Source organism: Mustelus asterias, chromosome 20 (assembly GCF_964213995.1).
Source record: "Mustelus asterias chromosome 20, sMusAst1.hap1.1, whole genome shotgun sequence".
Lineage (NCBI taxonomy): Eukaryota > Metazoa > Chordata > Chondrichthyes > Carcharhiniformes > Triakidae > Mustelus > Mustelus asterias.
In genome coordinates this window covers 82,426,080-82,446,918 of record NC_135820.1, presented here as the reverse complement: position 1 = coordinate 82,446,918, position 20,839 = coordinate 82,426,080, and the positions used below count along the sequence as shown (strand labels likewise).

Sequence of the window (20,839 nt, the reverse complement as noted above, 5' to 3'; positions counted from 1 at the left end):
TCTGTGATCCAATGGGAGCGCCGTATGGGACGGGGTCTGTCCGGGTTTGGCCAATGGGAGTGCCGGATGGGGCGGGGCCTGTCTGGGTTTGGGCCAATGGGAGTGCCGGATGGGGCGGGATCTGTTCTGGTTTGGGCCAATGGGAGCGCCGAATGGGGCGGAGTTTGCCTTGGTCTGGGCCAATGGGAGCGCCGGATGGGGCGGGGTCTGTTCTGGTTTGGGCCAATGGGAGCGCCGGATGCGGCGGGGTCTGTCCGGGTTTGGGCCAATGGGGCGGGGCTGCTCTTTTCCGTTGTGAGGGAAATGGCGGCCGCACCCGGGTCTCCGGAGATTCCGAGCGCCGCTTCTCGCTCCAGCCGAGCCCAGAATATCGTACCCCGCCTTCAGCATGGTCGCTACACGGGGCACGGGCCCACCAGGGTCTCACAGGTAGGCCTGGGGAGTCAGTTGGTGGCCCGCGGCGAAGGCCCCGGAAGCCTGGGACTTCGTTTAGAAGCGGGCCGGAGGGGTGGCGAGTGAGTGGTCGCTGTAGGCCCAGCTTCATTCGGAGGGAGCCGGTAATCAGCCTCTTCCCTTATCGGGGAGAGTGATCACATTCTCGGGTTGAGGGAAGGTGTGGGTTACAGAGGAAATCCTGTGGTTAAATCCTAACTGGAGTCTTGTTAAACCCTCGCAAAACTCATTTCCAGTTCTTAAACTGCCGTGCTCGAATTCACTGGAATGTTAATGCAGTAATAGAAGGATTATATTTTTGTACCCAAAATATTGTCTAGACTGTGTATAAACTCATTGATTTTTGACACGGTCGGTAAGAATCAGCAGGCCATCAATCCGATCTTCCCTGTGCTGTTTCTTTCAAAACCTGTACATTTTCTTTTCACCTACTTCAATTTTTTTTGGAAGTTGCAATTGAATCAGTTTCTGCCACCCTTTCAGTCTGTGCACTTCAGATCACAAGTTTAAAGTTTATTTATTAGTGTCACGAGTAGGCTTAAATTGACACTGCAATGAAGTTACTGCAAAAAGTTGGTGTTACTGCAAAAACTATCACAACACTGCAATGAAGTTATTGTGAAATCCCCCAGTTGCCACACTCTGATGCCTGTTCGGGTACACTGAGGGAGAATTTAGCACAGCCTAACCAGCATGTCTTTTGGACTCATTTGAAATCTGTGAGAAAAAATATTACCTTCATCACCCCTTTCATCACTTTGCTGACTATGTTAAATCTCTATTCCTTCTCTTGTCACTGAAAATAGTTTATCCTTATTTACTATTAAAACTTTCCATAGTTTTGAACACCTCTAGTCTCTTAATCCTTCTAAGAATAATTCCAGTTTCTCCACATTACTGAAGTCTGTTGTCTCTGATGCAATCTACATCCTCTCCAAAGGTTTACCATAGCTTCTTTTGTACTTTATTTATCAAGCCAAGAACACTTTTTTAACAGCCTTCTCAACTTGTCTTGTGACCTTTAGAAGATCTGCATATGTAAATGTCTCTGTTCAGAGATGCACCCACCTTAATCCGGTTGAAGCTTTGAAAAAGGGTGGGTGGGTCATTCAGATCCTTGAGTCTGCTCCACCAATTTAGTAAAATCATGGCTGATCTGACAGTTACCTCAAATCTGCACCCTGCCCACCTTCAATAACTTTTTACTGCCTTGCTTACGAAGAATTTATCTACCTGCCTTTAAAATATTTAAAGATCCTGTTTACACCACCTTTTCAGGAAGGGAGTTTCAAAGACTCGCAACCCTCAAAGAAATTCAGTACCTTTCCATTTTAAATTCCATTTAAACCTTTTATTTTTAAGCAGTGACTCCTAGTTCTAGATTCTCCCACACAGGAACCCTCAGGATCTTGTGTGTTTCAATCAAGTTGCTTACTGTTTGAAACTCCAGCAGATGCAAGCCTAGCTGGTCTAACCTTGCCTCATAAGGGTGTTCCTCATTTGGTGCGGGAAGGTGCTGGTGTTTCTTCGTTAGGAGAAGGTGTGGGCACGGGGGAGAACTACATTATCTAATGGCTCGTCATTCAAACTAAGTGGGGACTGAGGCTTGTTCTGCAGGTAAATGTTAGAAAAACTCAGAGTTTTATTGTTTTAAACATCGGTGTACCTTGGTTTCCTAATTCCCTCAACTAGTATGCAAACAAATTGCTTTTGTAGAGAGTCAGCACAGACACAGCAGGCTGAATGGCCGCCTCTGTGATTTAACCTTTTGCTATTTCTGGAATAAAAAAACAGTTCTGGAACAACTCAAGATGAAAGAACAAACTTGAAAGGTTAACTCTCTCTCTCCACAGATACTGCCAAACCCTGTTGAGTTTTAACAGGACTTTAGGTTTTTATTTCAGATTTCCAGCATCTCCAGTATTTTGCTTTTATTTTTGACTATAACTTTGCTGTGCTAAAAACAACTGTCTATTATAGAATTCTATGACAGACTGGAGTATTTTCAATTCTGGGCCATACCTTAGGATGCCCGAGACTTTGATTTATTTGGTTACTAGGTTGGAAGGGATTTCTCCACCCGAGTCAGTTATCAGGTTGCAATCAATGATGCTTGCAGTGAGCTAGGAGGCATGCCATTGAGGTGGAGCTGTTGTTAGTTTGTAAATTGGAGTGTGTTCCAGTATGGGCTCTGGGATTTCAGACAGTTGTTTTTTTGAGGTCCTGTGTCAGTAACTGCATGGTTAGCTGTCAGCCAATGATATTCTACGGTGAATTATCAAGGATGCCAAGAGACAGTGCCGGACCAAGCTAGAATCCCAGGCTAGGCACACCGATCGTGGCAAGATGTAGATCTAAACTAAAAGGAAAAGGCATGCAGAATTGCTGGCAGCAAGGCACCCCTCCCCGATGAAATCAACGCATTCTATGCCCGTTTTGAGTAGGAGGTCAGTAAGAATACACCATCTGCCTCTGAAGTCTTGGCCAAACCGATATCCGAGGTCACCGTCACAGATGTCAAATCGGCCAAGTCAATCCACGGAAAGCGACTGGCCCGGATGAGGTACCTGGACGAGCACTCAGATCCTTCACAGGCCAGCTGGTGTGGGTTTTCGCAGACACCTTTAACCTCTCCTTACTCAGATCTGAGGTCCCTACCTGCTTCAAGAAGACGACCATCATCCCTGTACCAAAGAAAAGCCAAGCAGTGTGCCTTAATGATCGCCCGGTGGATCTGACATCTGGAATTATGAAATGCTTTGAAAGGTTAGTCATGGCATGCATCAACTCCAGTCTCCCAGATTGCTTAGGTCCACTACAGTTTACCTTTCGCTGCAACAAGTTCATAGCAGACACCATTTCCCTGGCCCTACACACAACCATGGAACACTTGGATAACAAGGGCACTTACGTCAGACTCCTATTTACGACAGCTCAGCCTTCAACACCATGATCCATAAGAAACTCCTCTCAAAACTCCGTGGCCTAGGGTTCGGCTCCTCCCTCTGTAACGTCATCCTAGACTTCCTAACCCACAGACAACATTTAGTAAGAATAGACAACGATACCTCCTCCACGATTATCCTCATCACCGGGGTCCCACAAGGCTGTGCCCTCAGCCCCTTACTATACTTTGTATACATCAATGACTGTGGCCAAATTCCACTCCAGCTCAATTTTCAAGTTTGCTGATGACACCACCGTAGTGGTTCGGGTCTCAAAACAATGACCAGACAGAGCACAGGAATGAGATTAGAGAGTAGAGTGAAATGGTGCAACAAAAATAATCTCCCTCAATTTCAGCAAACGCAGGAGATCGTCATCGACTTCAGGAAGCGTAGTAGAGGACATACCCCTGTCTACATCAATGGTGGTGAAGTGGAAATGGTCGAGAGCTTCAGGTTTGTGTCCAGATCACCAACAACCTGTCCTGATCCCTCCACGCTGGCGCTATAGTTAAAGCCTACCAATGCCTCTACTTTCTCAGGAGGCTAAGGAAATTCTGCATGTCCATTCCGACTCTCTCCAACTTTTATGGATGCACCATTGAAAGCATCTTTTCTGGATGTGTCACAGCTTGGTATGGCCTCTGCTCTAAGATCACAAGAAACTACAAAGGGTTATGAACGTAGCCTCCCATCCATTGACTCTGTCTACACTTCCTGCTGCCTGGGTAAAATAGCCAGCATAAATCAAGGACCCCACGCACCCCAGACATTCTCTCTTCCACCACCTTCTGTCAGGAAAAAGGTACAAAATTCTGAGATCAAGTACATCTGGACAACCATCACCTGCTTGAGGACGTGCCAGGAAAGATATGGGCTCTTTCTTCGCAACTGGAAGATGAGGAATGGCTTTGTGACTGTGGCCTTGAAGTTAGATCATTGCCCCTGAACCATTCCTGGTGGCATCACAGCTAATCACATTGTGTCAGCCGTAGTTGTGAAATGAATTGTTAACCACAACATCAAACAATATTTGTCATCTATCCCTGCCATCAGATTTATTTAAAAACTGGATTGGAACTTGTGATGCCCCTTTTTTTGTTGTTCTAATGGCTTTAAGTTCCCCGACGTTAGTAGTGGGGAAGATGTTATGGTCTGCTGTAAAAGACGTGATAACATTTGGGAAGTACTAAGGGGGCTGGTGTTGGCGACCAGATCAGAAACTCCAAGGTATGTTATGAAGTTAGCCTAGAACTAGAGGAGGCATTGGGGCTCTTGAAAAACATACGGTAGACAAGTCCCCAGGGCCTGATGGGGTATACCCCAGAATACTGAGAGGCAAGGGAGGAAATTGCTGGGGTCTTGAGAGAAATCTTTATATCCTCACCGGCTACAGGGGAGGTGCCAGAGGATTGGAGAATAGCCAAGGTTGTTCCTTTGTTTAAGAAGGGTAGTAAGAATAATCCAGGTAATTACAGGCCGGTGAGCCTTACGTCAGTGGTAGGGAAATTATTGGACAGGATTCTTTGAGACAGGAGTTACTCCCACTTGGGAATAAGTGGACATATTAGCGAGAGGCAGCATGGTTGTGTGAAGGGGAGGTCATGTCTTGCTAACTTGATCGAGGTTTTCGATGAAGTGACGAAGATGATTGAGTTAGGGCAGTGGATGTTGTCTACATGGACTTCAGTAAGGCCTTTGACAAGGTCCCCCATGGCAGACTGGTGCAGAAGGTGAAGTCGCATGGGATCAGAAGTGAGCTGGCAAGATGGATACAGAACTGGCTCAGTCATATAAGGGTAGCAATGGAAGGATGCGTTTCTGAATGGAGAACTGTGACAAATGGCATTCCTCAGGGATCAGTCTGGGACCTTTGCTGTTTGTAATATATAAAAATGAACATAGAACCCAGAACAGTACAGCACAGAACAGGCCCTTCGGCCCACAATGTTGTGCCGAGCTTTATCTGAAACCAAGATCAAGCTATCCCACTCCCTATCATCCTGGTGTGCTCCATGTGCCTATCCAATAACCGCTTAAATGTTCCTAAAGTGTCTGACTCCACTATCACTGCAGGCAGTCCATTCCACATCCTTCCATGATTTGGAGGAAAATGTAACTGGTTTGATTAGTAAGTTTGCGGATGACACAAAGGTTGGTGGAATTGCAGATAGCAATAAGGATCATCAGAGGATACAGCAGGATATAGATCAGTTGGAGACTTAGGCGGTGAGATGGCAGATGGAGTTTAATCCGGACAAATGTGAGGTAATGCATTTTGGAAGGTCTAATACAGATAGGAAATATACAGTAAATGGCAGAACCCTTAGGAGTATTGATAGGCAGAGGGATCTGGGTGTACAGGTACACAGGTCACTGAAAGTTGCAAAGCAGTTGGAGAAGGTAGTCAAGAAGGCATATGGCATGCTTGCCTTCATCGGCCAGGGCATTGAGTTTAAAAATTGGCAAGTCATGTTGCAGCTTTATAGAATCTTAGGCCGCACTTGGGATATAGTGTTCAATTCTGGTCGCCACACTACTAGAAGGATGTGGAAGCTTTGGATTTACCAGGATGTTGCCTGGTATGGAGGGCATGATCTTTGCGGAGAGGTTGGAGAAACTTGGTTTGTTCTCACTGGAATGATGGAGGTTGAGGGGCGACCTGATAGAGGTCTACAAGATTAGGAAGGGCATGGACAGAGTGGGTAGTCAGAAGCTTTTTCCCAGGGTGGAAGCGTCAATTACTAGGGGGCACAGGTTTAAGGTGTGAAGGGCAAGGTTTAAAGGAGATGTACGAGGCAGATTTTTTACACAGTGGTGGGTGCCTGAAACTCGCTGCCGGGGGAGATCGTGGAAGCAGATACGATAGTGACTTTTAAGGGGCATCATGAATAAGATGGGAATGGAGGGATATGGTCCCCAGAAAGGTAGGGGGTTTTAGTTCAGGCAGGCAGCATGGTTGGTGCAGCCATGGAGGGCTGAAGGGCCTGTTCCTGTGCTGTAATTTTTTTGCTCTTTTTTTTCTTTGTTCTAACTTTTACATTTGATTTTGGCATTAGGGTGAGCATGATGTTTCATTTCAGTGACCCACTAGGAAGCTTTTATCAAAACAGACTTTATTTAAGAATGCAGTTAGAATATAACAAGAATTAGCATAACTTTTACCAATTAAAATACTTAAAGTATAACTTTTAACAGCTAGCTATCTCTATTGTTCCAATTTAGCAGTATCCCCCCCCCCCCCAGACACACATCCCTTTTTTTTAGAACCACTTGGCTTTCTGCTTTTTGGATATATAAAAACAAAGATATAAAAACAAAGACAAAGTGGGTGCTAGATTTATGGTCTTTCTGCACAATTGGAGAGTGATCCAGACAGATACTGGTCTTATAATTCTCATGCAGCAACTTCCAGAGAGCTCCACTCCCAGACAGTCGAACCTCAGATTCCAATCTCCACTTCAGACAGTAAGAGATGCGCAGAAAGTGATCTCTCTCCAAAGATCCCAAAAAGCAGGCTGCTCTGAGGCTGCAACATCGTGGGCCGAAGGGCCTGTACTGTACTGTGCTGTACTGTTCTATGTTCTATCTCCCTGAAAGCCTGGCTGTACCCAGTCATATAACCTTATCTGTCAATCAACCTAACAAAACCGTACTCTGCAATAGCCCAGGGGAAATCACAAAATAACAAAACCCTGCATTAGTCCAGATTAAAACCAATATTGTAGCAATTAAGATCAATTATGCTGCTGCAGTAACAATATAGTGCTGCTGGATCCGGACAGAATGGGTCCGCTTAAAAAAAAAAACTGCTACAACAGATCCTGCACAAAAAAGACATGATAAATACATTTCTTAACGGCACAGTATTGCCACACTGGACAAAGGCAGCATGGGGTTATGAAAGGCAAATCATGCAATACAAATCTACTGGAGTGTTTTTGTTTGTCACTAGTTGATTAGATAAAGGAAAACCAGTGGATGTGGTGTGTTTGGACTTTCCGAAGACTTTGATAAGGTCCCTCGAGGTTACTGGGAAACATTAAAGCACATGGGATAAGGAGTAATGTATTGGCATGGGTTGTGAATCCGTTGACAGACAGAAAACTGAGAGTGGGAGTAAATGGGTCTTCCAAGTGGCCTGTAGTGACTTGTGGCTTACTGCAGGGAACTGTGCTTGGGCCCCAGCTTTCAATATATATAAATAACCTGGATGAGGGAACCAAATGTAACATTTCCAAGTTTGCTGATGACACAAAATCGGACAGAATTGAGGAGGATGCGAGGAGGATTCAAGGTGGTCTTGACAAGTTGAGTCAGTAAATACGTGGCGAAATGTGAAGTTATACACTTTGTGAAAAATAGAAAGGAAGAGTATTGTTTAAATGGTGACATATTGGTAAGTGTGGATGTACATACGGATCTGGGTGTTCTTGTGCACCAGTCAATGAAAGTGGAGAGGCAGGTACAGCAAGCAATTAAGAAAGCAAAAGGTATGTTAGCCTTCATTGTAAGAGGATTTGAGTTCACAAGTGGAAATGTCTTGCAGCAGTTGTATGGGGGCTTGGTGAGTATTGCATGCAGTTTTGGACTCCCTACCTAAGGAAGGATATACTTGGAGTGCAGCAGAGGTTCACTAGGGTGAGACCAGGGTTGGCGGGACTGCCCTATGAGGAGAGGTTGGTTCGACTGGGGCTAGTGTGTGGAAAGCTGAGAGGAAATCCCATTGAAATGCATAAAGTTCGAACAGGGCTGGACACATTAGGTGCAGGGAAGATTTAGACCCGGGGGTCACAGACTTGGGATAAGGGGATAGACATTTCGGGCTGAGATGAGGGAAAAATCTATTCACTGAAGGTGGTAAATGTTTGAAATTCTCTACCACAGGAAGCTGTGGAGGTTAAGCCACTGAATATGTTCAAGATGGCGATAGATAATGTTTTAGTTTTTAATGGCATCAACATGTATGGGGCGAAAGCGGGAATATGGCATTGACATAGAGGATCAACCAAGCTCGGAATGAATGGCAGAGCAGGCTTGAAGGGCTGAATGGCCTGCTCGTTTATGTTCTCCCCCTCCAACTGCAGTGCCACAGACCTTTCGATCTTGTCCTTTTTACAGTGATTCTGATTGGAATATCTGGACTTGTTATCCAGAGATCTAGGGAAATGCTCTGGGGACCCAGGTATAAATCCCACCACGACATTCAATTAAAAATTTGGAATTAAAAGTCCAAAACCCATTTGATGTCCTTGAAAAGGAAATCTGCTGTCCTTAACCTGGTCTGGCCTACGTCTGACCCTAGATTCACAGTAATGTGGTGGACTGTTCACTGGCCTAGCAAGCCACTCAGTTCAAAGGCATCTTAATTGGGTGATGGCATTCTGATTTGGAACTGTCTCGCCATTCCTTCACTGTCGTGGATGTGTGGAATTCACTACCACAAAGTAGAGGCCAAAACATTGTGTGATTTCAAGAAGAAATTAGATATATAGCTCTTGGGGCTAAAGGGATCAAGGGAAATGGGAAGAAGGTGGGATCAGGATATTGATTTTGATCAGCCATGATGATGAATGGTGGAACAGACGCAAAGGGCTGAATAACCTACCCCTTCTATTTTCTATGTTGGATCAAAATCCTGGGCCTCCCTTCCAAGAAGGTGGACCCACACCACATTGACCTCAGCAGTTCAAGAAAGTAGCTCACCACCTCCTTCTCAAGGGCAATTAGGATTGGCAATGAAGGTTGGCCTAGCCAATGATGGCCATATTCTGTGTGAGAATATAAATAAATTAACCCAAGAGGTGAGAGGCAATGGTAGTTTGGATCCGTAATTACCTAAGGGATAGAAAGCAGACAATAGTGGTGAATGTTTTTTTGGATTGGCATGAGTGGACAGTGGTCTTTCCCAGGAGTTGGGAAGCCCTAATTGATTAAATCCATCTGTTTGATCTTGAGCCACTCAGCACCTTCTAGAATATAAGAAATAGGAGCAAGAGTAGGTGATTCAGCCCATCGAACCTGCTCCTCCATTCAGTGAGAGCATGGCTGATCTGCATTTCCTGCACTATTTCCATATCCTTTTTAATATGTAGAAATCTTATCAATCTCAGCCTTGAACATACTCATTGACTGAGCCTCCACAGCCCTCTGGGGCAGAGAATTCCAAAGATTCACCACTCTGAGTGAAGAAATTCTTCCTCATCTCCATCCTAAATGTGTTGCCTCTTATTCTGAGACTGTGCCCCCCCCCTTGTTCTAGACCCACCACCCAGGGAAACATCCTTCCTGCATCTTCTGAACTGAAGAGAATAAAGGCCCAGTCGATTTAATCTTTCCTCATCGCGCAATCCCAAGAATTTACTGAGCCTTTGTTGCACTACATCTAGGGCGAGGACTTCTTTCCTTGGGTAAGGAGACCAAAACTATTCCAGGTGTGGTCTCACCAAGGCTCTATACAATTGAAGTACGATATTTTTACTCCTACTTAAATCCTCTTGCGATAAAGGCCAAATTCATTCATAAGATGGGTGCTTTTATTGCATGTCCCTAATTGTCCTTGAGAAAGTGGTGCTGAGCTGCTGCCTTGAACTGCTGCAGTCCACGTGGTGTACACCCTGTGTTAAGGAAGGAATTCCAGGATTTTGACCCAGCAACAGTAAAGGAAAGGTGATATATTTCCAAATCAAGAAGGTGAGTGACCAGGTGGTTGTGTTCCCATGCTGTCCTTATAATTTCAGATGGTGGTGATTTGTAGGTTTGGAAGATACTGCTTCGGAACCTTGGTGAGTTCCTGCAGCGCATCTTGTAATTAGTACACACTGCTGTCACGCTTCGTCAACAGTGGAGGGAGTAAATGTGGAAGGGGTAGCAGTCAAGCGGACTGCTTTGTCCTAGATGGTGTCCAGCTTCCTGAGTGTTAGAGCACAAGGAATAAAAGTAGAGTAGGCCCTTCAGGCCTGCCCCGCCATTCAATATGATCATGGCTGATCTATGCCGGCCTCAACTCCTTTTCTGTGCCATTTAACCATAGCCCTCTATTCCTTGAATAAATGTCCACTTTGAATACATCTAATGATCCAACCTCCATCATCCTTTGAAGCAGAGAATTCCAGAGATTCGCCACCCTCTGCGAGAAGAAATTTTTATGCACCTCCATTTTAAATGACCAGCACTTTATCTCCAAAGAATCACAAAAATGCGAAAGGAGGCCATTTGGCCCATTGAGCCTGCACCAACTACAATCCCACCCAGGCCCTATCCTCTTAACCCCATGTATTTTACCCTGCTAGTCACCATGACACGAAGGGGCAATTTAGCATGGCCAATTAACCGAATCAGCACAACTTTGGACTGTGGGAGGAAACCAGAGCACCCGGAGGAAACCCACGCAGACACGGGGAGAACGTGCAGACTCCACACAGGCGGTGTCCGGAGGCTGGAATTGAACCCGGGTCCCTGGCACTGTGAGGCAGCAGTGCTAACCACTATGCCACTGGGCCACTTGTAACTATGTCCCCATGTTTGAGACTCTACCATTATTAAAAACCTCTCACCATCTACCTTGTCAAGCCCCCTCAGGATCGAAGATGTTTGAATAATTGGGGTCTTTTAAGAGACTTCTGGATGAGTACATGGGATTTAATGGGATTGAGGGCTATAGATAGGCCTAGAGGTAGGGATATGATCGGCGCAACTTGTGGGCCGAAGGGCCTGTTTGTGCTGTGGCTTTCTATGTTCTATGTTCTATAATGTCACCTCTCAACTCCAAGGAATACAGATCCAGACTATTTAGTCCCTAGTCCCAAATGGCCTTTCTTTTTGCAACTCGTGCTATTTGGCCATGTCCTGGATATGAAATTTGGTAAGGAGTCTAACAACACCAGGTTAAAGTCCAACAGGTTTCACTTGATGAAATTTGGGCCGTGGCAAATTTGCTTTTTGCTAAATTCATCATGAGATTGACTTCTAAGCGGTCAACCAGTTCCTTTCGGTGATGTAGCTGCTCTTCCCAACTCTGGCTGAGCCCCACTGTCATCAATACACACAGCACAGTGGGTAGCATTGCTGCCCCTCAGCGCCAGGGACCTGCGTTTGCCTCTCGGCTTGGGTCACTGTCTGTGTGGAGTTTGCACATTCTCGCCATGTCTGCATGGGTTTCCTTTGGGTGCTCCAGTTTCCTCCCACAGTCCAAAGATGTGCAGGTTAGGTGAATTGGCCATGCCAAACTCTCTCTCTGTACCCGAACAGATGCCGGAGTGTGGCGACTTGGGGATTTTCACAGTAACTTCATTGCAGTGTTAATGTACTACTTGTGACTAATAAATAAACTTTAATAAACAGTGGTTCAATCTCAAATTGCTATTTGTGAGTCTTTGAAAAGTTGTGGGGGCTTTCTGAACCCAAGCAGCGGTGCTTTGAATTGATGAAGTCCTTGAGGCATCACAAAAGTGTAGATCTCCTTGCTAAAGGCCAACAGCCCTTTAGCAAGTCTATTTTGGTGATGAATTTCAACCATCCAATGCTTTCGATGTCATCTTCCAAACATGGAATAGAAAATGAGTCCCTTTTGGATTTGGCATTCACCTGCCTTTAGCCCACACATGGTCTCTGGGTTCCATCCAGTCTGGGTACCATGAGGATAGGGGAGCTCCAACCATAGAACTCGATTCAATATTGTCATTCTAAAGCATATATTCAATTTCTTCCTGTACCTGTGATAACTTAGCTAGACTTAACCTGTATGGATGTTGCTTGGCGGGAATGGTGTCCCCCACATCTCTGTCATGTATCGCTAACCCTGTTCTACCAAGTTTATTCCCGCAAATATATTTATAGGATTGCAGTAACTCTCAGTTCGCTCTGGCTCTTATCTCGGAGATGACGTAATCACGGGTTTAAATTCTCCATTACTTCCTCATTGCCCAAATGATTCATTGGGAAGTCACTGTCAGAATTTAACCCCTTGTCTTCCCCCTTTGTTATTACCAAGACCCCATGCTTGTTTTCATTTCCTTTATCCCATATTTCTTTAACATGTTCACACACGTGTGTGATTTGCATCTGTCTGGGCTGTTTACCGCATGGTTTACCTTGCTCAGTTTCCTTTCGGGTGCTACAGCCCACTGAATCTAGCTTTTAGGGATTTGCCTGACAATTAATAACACAAACCCACTCCTATTGTAAGACAATGAGTCTGGGCCTTCTCATCAGCCTTGCTTTCATTCCCTGCTGGGTTGTCTTTAGATGTTTTCTCGCCACCTCACAGGTCCCATTTAGTATTTCGTTGAAGTTTGAGACGTATTATAAAAGGATAGTTTCTGACTTCATTTTTCGCAACTTTTCACAAATTAATTTCAATGGTCCTCTGATCTCCTGTCCATAGACCAATTCAAAAGAACTAAATTTGGTAGACTTATTCAATGCATCCCTAATCAGGTCATCTGTGCGGATCCACAAGAGATGGGTCACATCCTAAGTGAATATTTCTCAGTATTTGCTGTTGAGAAAAGTATGGATGTTAGGGCAGTTGGGGAAATAAATAGTGATGTCTTGAGGAGTGTACATATAACAGAGAAGGAATGCTGGAAGTCTTAAAGTGGATCAAGATAGATAAATACCTGGGACCTGATGGTGTACCCCAGGACATTGTGGGAGGCTAGGGAGGAAATTGCGGGTCCCCTAGCAGAGATATTTGAATCATTGACAGCCACAGGTGAGGTGCCTGAAGATTGGAGGGTGGCAAATGTTGTGCCTTTGTTTAAAAAGCGCTGCAGGGAAAAACCTGGGAACTACAGACTGGTGAGTCTAACATCTGTAGTGGGTAAGTTGTTAGAGGGTATTTTCAGAGACAGGATCTACAGACATTTAGAGACACAAGGACTGATTAGGGACAGTCAGCATGGCTTTGTGTCTCAAATTTAATAGAGTTTTTTGAAGGGGTAACCAAGAAGGTAGATGAGGGTAGTGCAGTTGATGTTGTCTACGTGGACTTTAGCAAGGCCTTGACAAGGTACCACATGACAGGTTGTTGCATAAGGTTAAATCTCACGGGATCCAGGGTGAGGTAGCCAAATGGATACAAAATTGGCCTGATGACAAAAGACAAAGGGTGGTTGTAAAGGGTTGTTTTTCAAACTGGAGACTTGTGACCAGTGGTGTGCCTCAGGGATTGGTGCTGGGTCCAATTTGTTATTTATATTAATGATTTGGATGAGAATTTAGGAGGCATGGTTAGTAAGTTTGCAGGTGGCATAGTGAACAATGAAGAAGGTTATTTAGGATTGCAACGAGATCTTGATGAATTGGGCCAGTGGGCTGATGAATGGCAGATGGAGTTTAATTTATTTAAATGCGAGGTGATGCATTTTGGTAGATTGAACCAGGGCAGGACTTACTCAGTTAATGGTAGGGTGTTGGAGAGTTATAGAACAAAGATCTAGGGGTACAGGTTCATATCTCCTTGAAAGTGGAGTCACAGGTGAACAGAGTGGTGAAGAAGGCATTCGGCATGCTTGGTTTCATTGGTCAGAACATTGAATACAGGAGTTGGGACGTCTTGTTGAAGTTGTACAAGACATTAGTAAGGCCCCACACTTGGAATATCGTGTACAGTTCTGGTCACCCTATTATAGAAGGGATATTAAAATGGAAAGTGCAGAAAAGATTTCCTCGGATGCTACCGGGACTTGATGGTTTGAGTTATAAGGAGAGGCTGGATAGACTGGGATTTTTTTCTCTGGAGCGTAGGAGGCTTGGGGGTGATCTTATAGAGGTCTATAAAATAATGAGGGGCATAGATCAGCTCGATAGTCAATATATTTTCCCAAAAGTAGGGGAGTCTAAAACTAGAGGGCGTAGGTTTAAGGTGAGAGGGGAGAGATACAAAAGTGTCCAGAAGGGCAATTTTTTCTCACAGGGTTGAGTATGTCTGGAACAAGCTGCCAGAGGAAGTATTGAGGTGGGTACAATTGTCTTTTAAAAAGCATTTAGACAGTTACATGGGTAAGATGGGTTTAGAGGGATATGGGCCAAAACGCAGGCAATTCCACAGAATTTCCTTGTGTCCTATCGTTCATTGAATACATTTGTGTTAAATTACTCCTTCCAAAGTGTATCACCTCACACTTTTCAAGAGTGAACAAGTGGTGGAAGGTATAACCAGGTGAGAAGGCTTCAGTTAAGGGGAAGATTTCATCTGCCCTCAGTTTTCTGTCAAGGCCATGATATCATCCACAGTAAGCTAATAATGGCAAGGACCTTGTTTAAAAGTAAACATACATTCTGGAGTGAGATGTGGAGAGTGGTAGTGGGACAGTGAAGGAGGAAATAAAAGCAATGCAGTGACTGTTGACATGGAGCATTAGATGTCTTAACCCACCTGTCCCCCTTTCATGATGAAGTCCTCCATTTTAGAAAGTAAATTTTGGAAACACGCTATTCCACCTTACTGAATCTGCTCACCAAAACCTGCCCCTCCAATAGGAGGAAGAACGTACTGTAAAAAGGCCAGGAGCAAGGCCTGGAGTTGTAGATCTAAATTAGACTCTTCTGAAATCCGAAACCTAAATTACATGCTGAATATATAGCCTTCAATTTTTTTTGTAACTGTGGCATCTAACTCTTTGCAGATTCCAGATTCTTTGCTGAGAGAGAGGGACAAAACTGCGAAATGGAATGGAATCCCACATCTGGTTCAGAAGTTATACACAAACAGCCAACCCAACAATGATGGGCTGTTGCTGTGTCATGGTATTTTAAAGGTCAGTACAAAGATTGTGATGCAAGACACTGATGTAAGCCTACACATCTCTCAACCGCTGAAACTCCTGCCTGTGGTACAACCAAAGCATCTTGCAATAATGTGGCCTGTTAAATTGTGAACGGCAGTGTCACCTATTTGCTGCCTGAAGGCAAGAACATTCACACAAATGGAAAAAGGCTGCTATGTATCTTAGCAACCAGAACATCCTCTCTGTTTTGTTTTTTCTGTGTGGGGGGAAAAAATAACAAATGAAAAGAGAGCAGAATCAAAGTAGTCATCAACTTGATCTTCTGTGAATATAATAGATAATTGTTACAACAAGAAATGTAGAATTTTAGAACCAGCTTGCATCATCTTTGCCGTAGAGAATTCCAGCTCGTCATGGCTAAGTGGGGGGAAAAAATTCTCATTTACTGTCTCCATCTTTTTCCAACGATTTTGCATCAGTGACTTTGTTATTGCCCTACTTGACACGAGAAACAATCTTTACCTTTGTTCTATATTACACCATCAAAACTTCTCGTTTTGGAAATCTATTAAGTCACCACTTCTCTTCTGTCTCAAGGAGAACAATCCTCCTTGGATATTACTGAAAGAAGAAACATGCTGTTGAAGTTTTTCTTCGTCTCATGAGGACAGCTTTACAAGAATACAACTTGTAAAGGGAGCAACTTATGTTGCATGTGAAGAGACTGCTGGTTGGTTGGGAGGTGGATTCTGATTAGTAGGGTGTTACCATAGCGGATGCACCAGGCAACATTTAACTGCCAAGTTTTTAAGTTAATGCAAGTCAACTCTGGTCACGGCATTGCCATGGAGAATGAACCAGGGAATGGCTGAGCCCAAGCTTTTGTTTGGTTGAAAAAGGCAGAGTGTGTTCCATCTGTCTGCAAACGACAGAACTGTGTGTGAAAAAATGTAGCTTCGGGCACATGTAAGTGAGCCAGCCTGGTAATCTTAAATTTGTTGTCAGTATAATTCTTAGCACAGTTAGGATTGTTTAGCAAGTGCTGTCCAATCATGGAATCACATTGAACAGTGCTTTGAGTTTTGCAAGCATGGGCTGGTTTTGAATGGTCAGTACTTTGCCTGTTATGAACAGCTGAAGGCACAGGCTGTTTATGATCCACCAACCATTGGGACATAAAGACATGCATACTTGGCCCCTCTGCACTGAAATTCATATACCATATTACTCATTTGCATGATAGGCAGAACATCTTTTTGGCTTGATGACAGCGTCTTGTCAATAAAGAATAGCACTCGTGCTGCTACTGCAGAATAACGGTGTGAAACAGCTAGCTTCACACCTTCAAAATTTTAATGCACCTTAAACTTTCAGAGTATTCTGAGGTAGACACTTTAAAGGACTGAAAATGGAAGCCTTGGGCCCATTCATGAGTTTATGCATTATACAGTGAGCAGTGATGTGATCAGGGTAGCCATATCCTGCAGGATGGTTTGGATTCACCTTATTTCAACATCAAGCTTATACAGTGAACAAATGGCTTGTGCCCTATTTACGAGGTTGCTTATACTCTTACAGCATGTGGAACTATAGGATTGCCAATCCATATATTGACCAGTAAAGGGAGGCAGGTACTGGTCGACAGCATAGAGAGCCCTCTTATAGCTTTATCAACAGCACTTAGAGACAAGGGAGCTCATTTGACAGCTGTATTTCAGAGGTGAATTTGAGCACAGGTTAGGTGTCATTCTGTCTGAGACTCGTTTCTTGTGGAAACCAGCAAAGCTATTAGCGAGTGTTGGCCTTCGAACGGATCCCATGGCAACACCGTCTCTTTGGGCATCCCATTTTCAAATTGTGGGGTAGATGCCAGTGTTGTAGATGTACAGGAACAGCTTGCCTAGAACCACTGTTTGTAAGAATTAAGTGGAAGGAGAGGATTGCTAAGTAAGAAGATGAACATGCTATCTCACTCCATCTCCTGGGAGCCTTGCCTGTTGGAGTGACCTCTTGCTAAGCTTTGTGCTGTGTCACCTCTGCTTAATGTTTCTTGCCTTATTTTATTTGTTGCTCACTAAGCCTACATTTATGGATTACCATAGTAATCAAGGAAACCGAGGTTTCTCAAGCTCTGAAATTAGCAAAAAATGATGGAAATGATCTGATTCAGTCTGAGTCTGAAAGAAAAAGATATTTTGATCTCTAAGTTGAGCAAGTATTTTGTTATCTTGTAATCCCCAGGTAGAGAGAGTATTTGGTCACTCCATCCAGATCATAGAGCCATTGAGGTTTACAGCATGGAAACAGGCCCTTCGGCCCAACTTGTCTATGCCGCCCTTTTTTTTTTAAAACCCCTAAGCTAATCCCAATTGCCCACATTTGGCCCACATCCCTCTATACCCATCTTACACATGTAACTATCTAAATGCTTTTCAAAAGACAAAATTGGACCTACTACTACCTCTGGCAGCTTGTTCCAGACACCTCCCTCTGAGAAAAAATTGCCCCTCTGGACACTTTTGTATCTCTCCCCTCTCACCTTAAACCTATGCCCTCTAGTTTTAGACTCCCCTACCTTTGGGAAAAGATATTGACTGTCTATCTTGTCTATGCCCCTCATTACTTTATAGACCTCTATAAGGTCACCCCTCAGCCTCCTATGCGCCAGAGAAAAAAGTCCCAGTCTATCCAGCCTCTCCTTCTAACTCAATCCATCAAGCCCCAGTAGCATCCTAGTAAATCTTTTCTGCACTCTTTCTAGTTTAATAATATCCTTTCTATAATAGGGTGACCAGAATTGCACACACTATTCCAAGTGTGGCCGTACCAATGTCTTGTACAACTCCTGTATTCAATGTTCTGACCGATGAAACCAAGCATGCTGAATGCCTTCTTTACCACTCTGTCCACCTGTGACTCTACTTTCAAGGAGCTATGAACACGTACCCCTAGATCTTTGTTCGGTAACTCTCCCCAACACCCTACCATTAACTGAGTAAGTCCTACCCTGGTTCAATCTACCAAAATGCATCACCTCGCATTTGTCTAAATTAAGCTCCATCTGCCGTTTGTCAGCCCACTGGCCCAAATACAACAAAGAACAAAGAACAGTACAGCACAGGAAACAGGCCCTTCGGCCCTCCAAGCCTGTGCCACTCCTTGGTCCAACTAGACCAATCGTTTGTATCCCTCCATTCCCAGGCTGCTCATGTGACTATCCAGGTAAGTCTTAAATGATGTCAGCGTGCCTGCCTCCACCACCCTACTTGGCAGCACATTCCAGGCCCCCACCACCCTCTGTGTAAAAAACGTCCCTCTGATATCTGAGTTATACTTCGCCCCTCTCACCTTGAGCCCGTGACCCCTCGTGATCGTCACCTCCGACCTGGGAAAAAGCTTCCCACTGTTCACCCTATCTATCCCCTTCATAATCTTGTACACCTCTATTAGATCTCCCCTCATTCTCCGTCTTTCCAAGGAGAACAACCCCAGTTTACCCAATCTCCCCTCATAGCTAAGACCCTCCATACCAGGCAACATCCCGGTAAACCTTCTCTGCACTCTCTCTAACGCCTCCACGTCCTTCTGGTAGTGCGGCGACCAGAACTGGACGCAGTACTCCAAATGTGGCCTAACCAGCGTTCTATGCAGCTGCATCATCAGACTCCGGCTTTTATACTCTATACCCCGTCCTATAAAGGCAAGCATACCATATGCCTTCTTCACCACCTTCTCCACCTGTGTTGCCACCTTCAAGGATTTGTGGACTTGTACACCTAGGTCCCTCTGTGTTTCTATACTCCTGATGACTCTGCCATTTATTGTATAAATGGCAGAGTGTTGTATAGATGATCAAGATCCCGTTGCAATTGGAGATAACTTTCTTCACTGTCCATTATGCCACCAATCTTGTTGTCATCTGCAAACTTACTAACCATGCCCCCTATGTTCTCATCCAAATCATTAATATAAATGACAAATAACAGTGGGCACACCGCTGGTCACAGGCTTCCAGTTTGAAAAACAACTCTCTACAACCATCCTCTGGCTTCTGTCAAGAAGCCAATTTTGTATCCATTTAGATACCTCACCCTGGATCCCATGAGATTTAACCTTATGCAACAACCTACCATGCGGTGCCTTGTCAAAAGCCTTGCTAAAGTCCATGTAGACAACATCAACTGCACTGCCCTCATCTACCTTCTTGGTTACCCCTTCAAAAAACTCTATTAAATTTGTGAGACATGATTTTCCCCTCACAAAGCCATGCTGACTGTCCCTAATCAGTCCTTGCATCTCTAAATGCCTGTAGATCCTGTCTCTCAAAATACCTTCCAACAATTTACCCACCACAAATGTGAGGCTCACTGGCCTGTAGTTCCCAGGCTTTTCCCTGCAGCCCTTTTTAAACAAAGGCACAACATTTGCCACTCTCCAATCTTCAGGCACCTCACCCGTGACTATCGATGATTCAAATATCTCGGCTAGGGGACCCGCAATTTCCTGCCTAGCCTCCCACAACATCCTGGAATATACTTCATCAGGTCCCAGGAATTTATCTACCTTGATGCGCTTTAAGACTTCCAGCACCACCACCTCTGTAATATGTACACTCCTCAAGACATCAGGTTGGGGTGAAAGGATCATGCTGCTTGAAATTTGGTCTGTTGAGATGTTGATTGTTCCTTTTTTATCCATCTTATGTGCAGGAAATTGCTCCACTTCTCTCAATGGAGGCAATGGCATTTGTGACAGAGGATGGGAAAGGTGCCCAGGAGTCCAAATTTCCCAACACTCATGTTTTCGATCTGTTTGGTGGAGTAGATGTAAGTGTTGCACTAAAGTGCTTTGAAGATATTTTTGGGATCATTTAGAATGTGAAGCAAATCCTTTGTGTGAGAGGGGAGAAGGGTTTGGGTGAGACAGATCAGACTGAGTACCAATTTCTCATTAGAAGCCTGACTGGATGCCACTGTGTAAAATTGCAATGCTTCCTTGCTACACCATGCTAGCTAACATCTGGAAATACTGTCTTTATTATATCATGAACAGTGCACTGCTGGAGCATTCTGGACACCAAAAGAGTTTCTCTTCCTGAAAGTAAAATCTTTAGTGGTCAGAGTGATTAGCTACTTCCCCTACCTGCCCATACAATAGCATTGACCAACCTTTCATTTGTTAAAGTAAGAGACTTGTCAGTAAGTTGAATTTGTTAGATGCTGGTCTGCACAAAGCAAATTATGTCCCCAGGATGTCTCCTTTCTTAAATTCCTTTACAATGGAGTTCTGAAGATTATAATGGGTTAGGGAGAGTAGGACTATAGTGGTAAAGTATTTTTAAAAAAGAGCTAGACTCTTCACAAGTGAAATTAGGAAACACTTCTACATGAAAAGGTTGGTGGAATTTTGGATTTCCCTTCTGCAAATGATAATTGATACTAAATGAAACAGACTTTTGTTGCCTAAAGGTATTGAAGGATATGGGGGAAAGTTACGTTGTAGATCACAATCATAGAATAGAATCCCTACAGTGCAGAAGGAGGTGTTAGCAATTCTGGAAAGGGTAATAATAGATAAGTCCCCTGGGCCGGATGGGATTTATCCTAGGATTCTCTGGGAGGCTAGGGAAGAGATTGCAGAGCCTTTGGCTTTGATCTTTGTGTCGTCATTGTCTACAGGAACAGTGCCAGAAGACTGGAGGATAGCAAA

At 44.3% G+C, this 20,839-nt stretch overlaps 1 protein-coding gene across 3 annotated transcripts in view; it reads left to right on the top strand.

Annotated features, from left to right (window-relative positions):
• Nucleotides 1-276: 276 nt before the first annotated feature.
• Nucleotides 277-20,839, top strand: part of LOC144508691 (short transient receptor potential channel 4-associated protein-like) — a 95,970-nt gene continuing 75,407 nt past the window's right edge. Inside the window, exons 1-3 of one of the 3 annotated variants that reach the window (XM_078236979.1) lie at nucleotides 277-429; nucleotides 15,029-15,160; nucleotides 19,840-19,956. In XM_078236979.1, coding sequence (XP_078093105.1) covers nucleotides 304-429; nucleotides 15,029-15,160; nucleotides 19,840-19,956 — 375 coding nt within the window. In that variant the 5' untranslated portion in view covers nucleotides 277-303. The remainder of the gene's footprint in view (nucleotides 430-15,028; nucleotides 15,161-19,839; nucleotides 19,957-20,839) is intronic. The other 2 variants (XM_078236978.1, XM_078236980.1) reach the window with 2 other exon arrangements.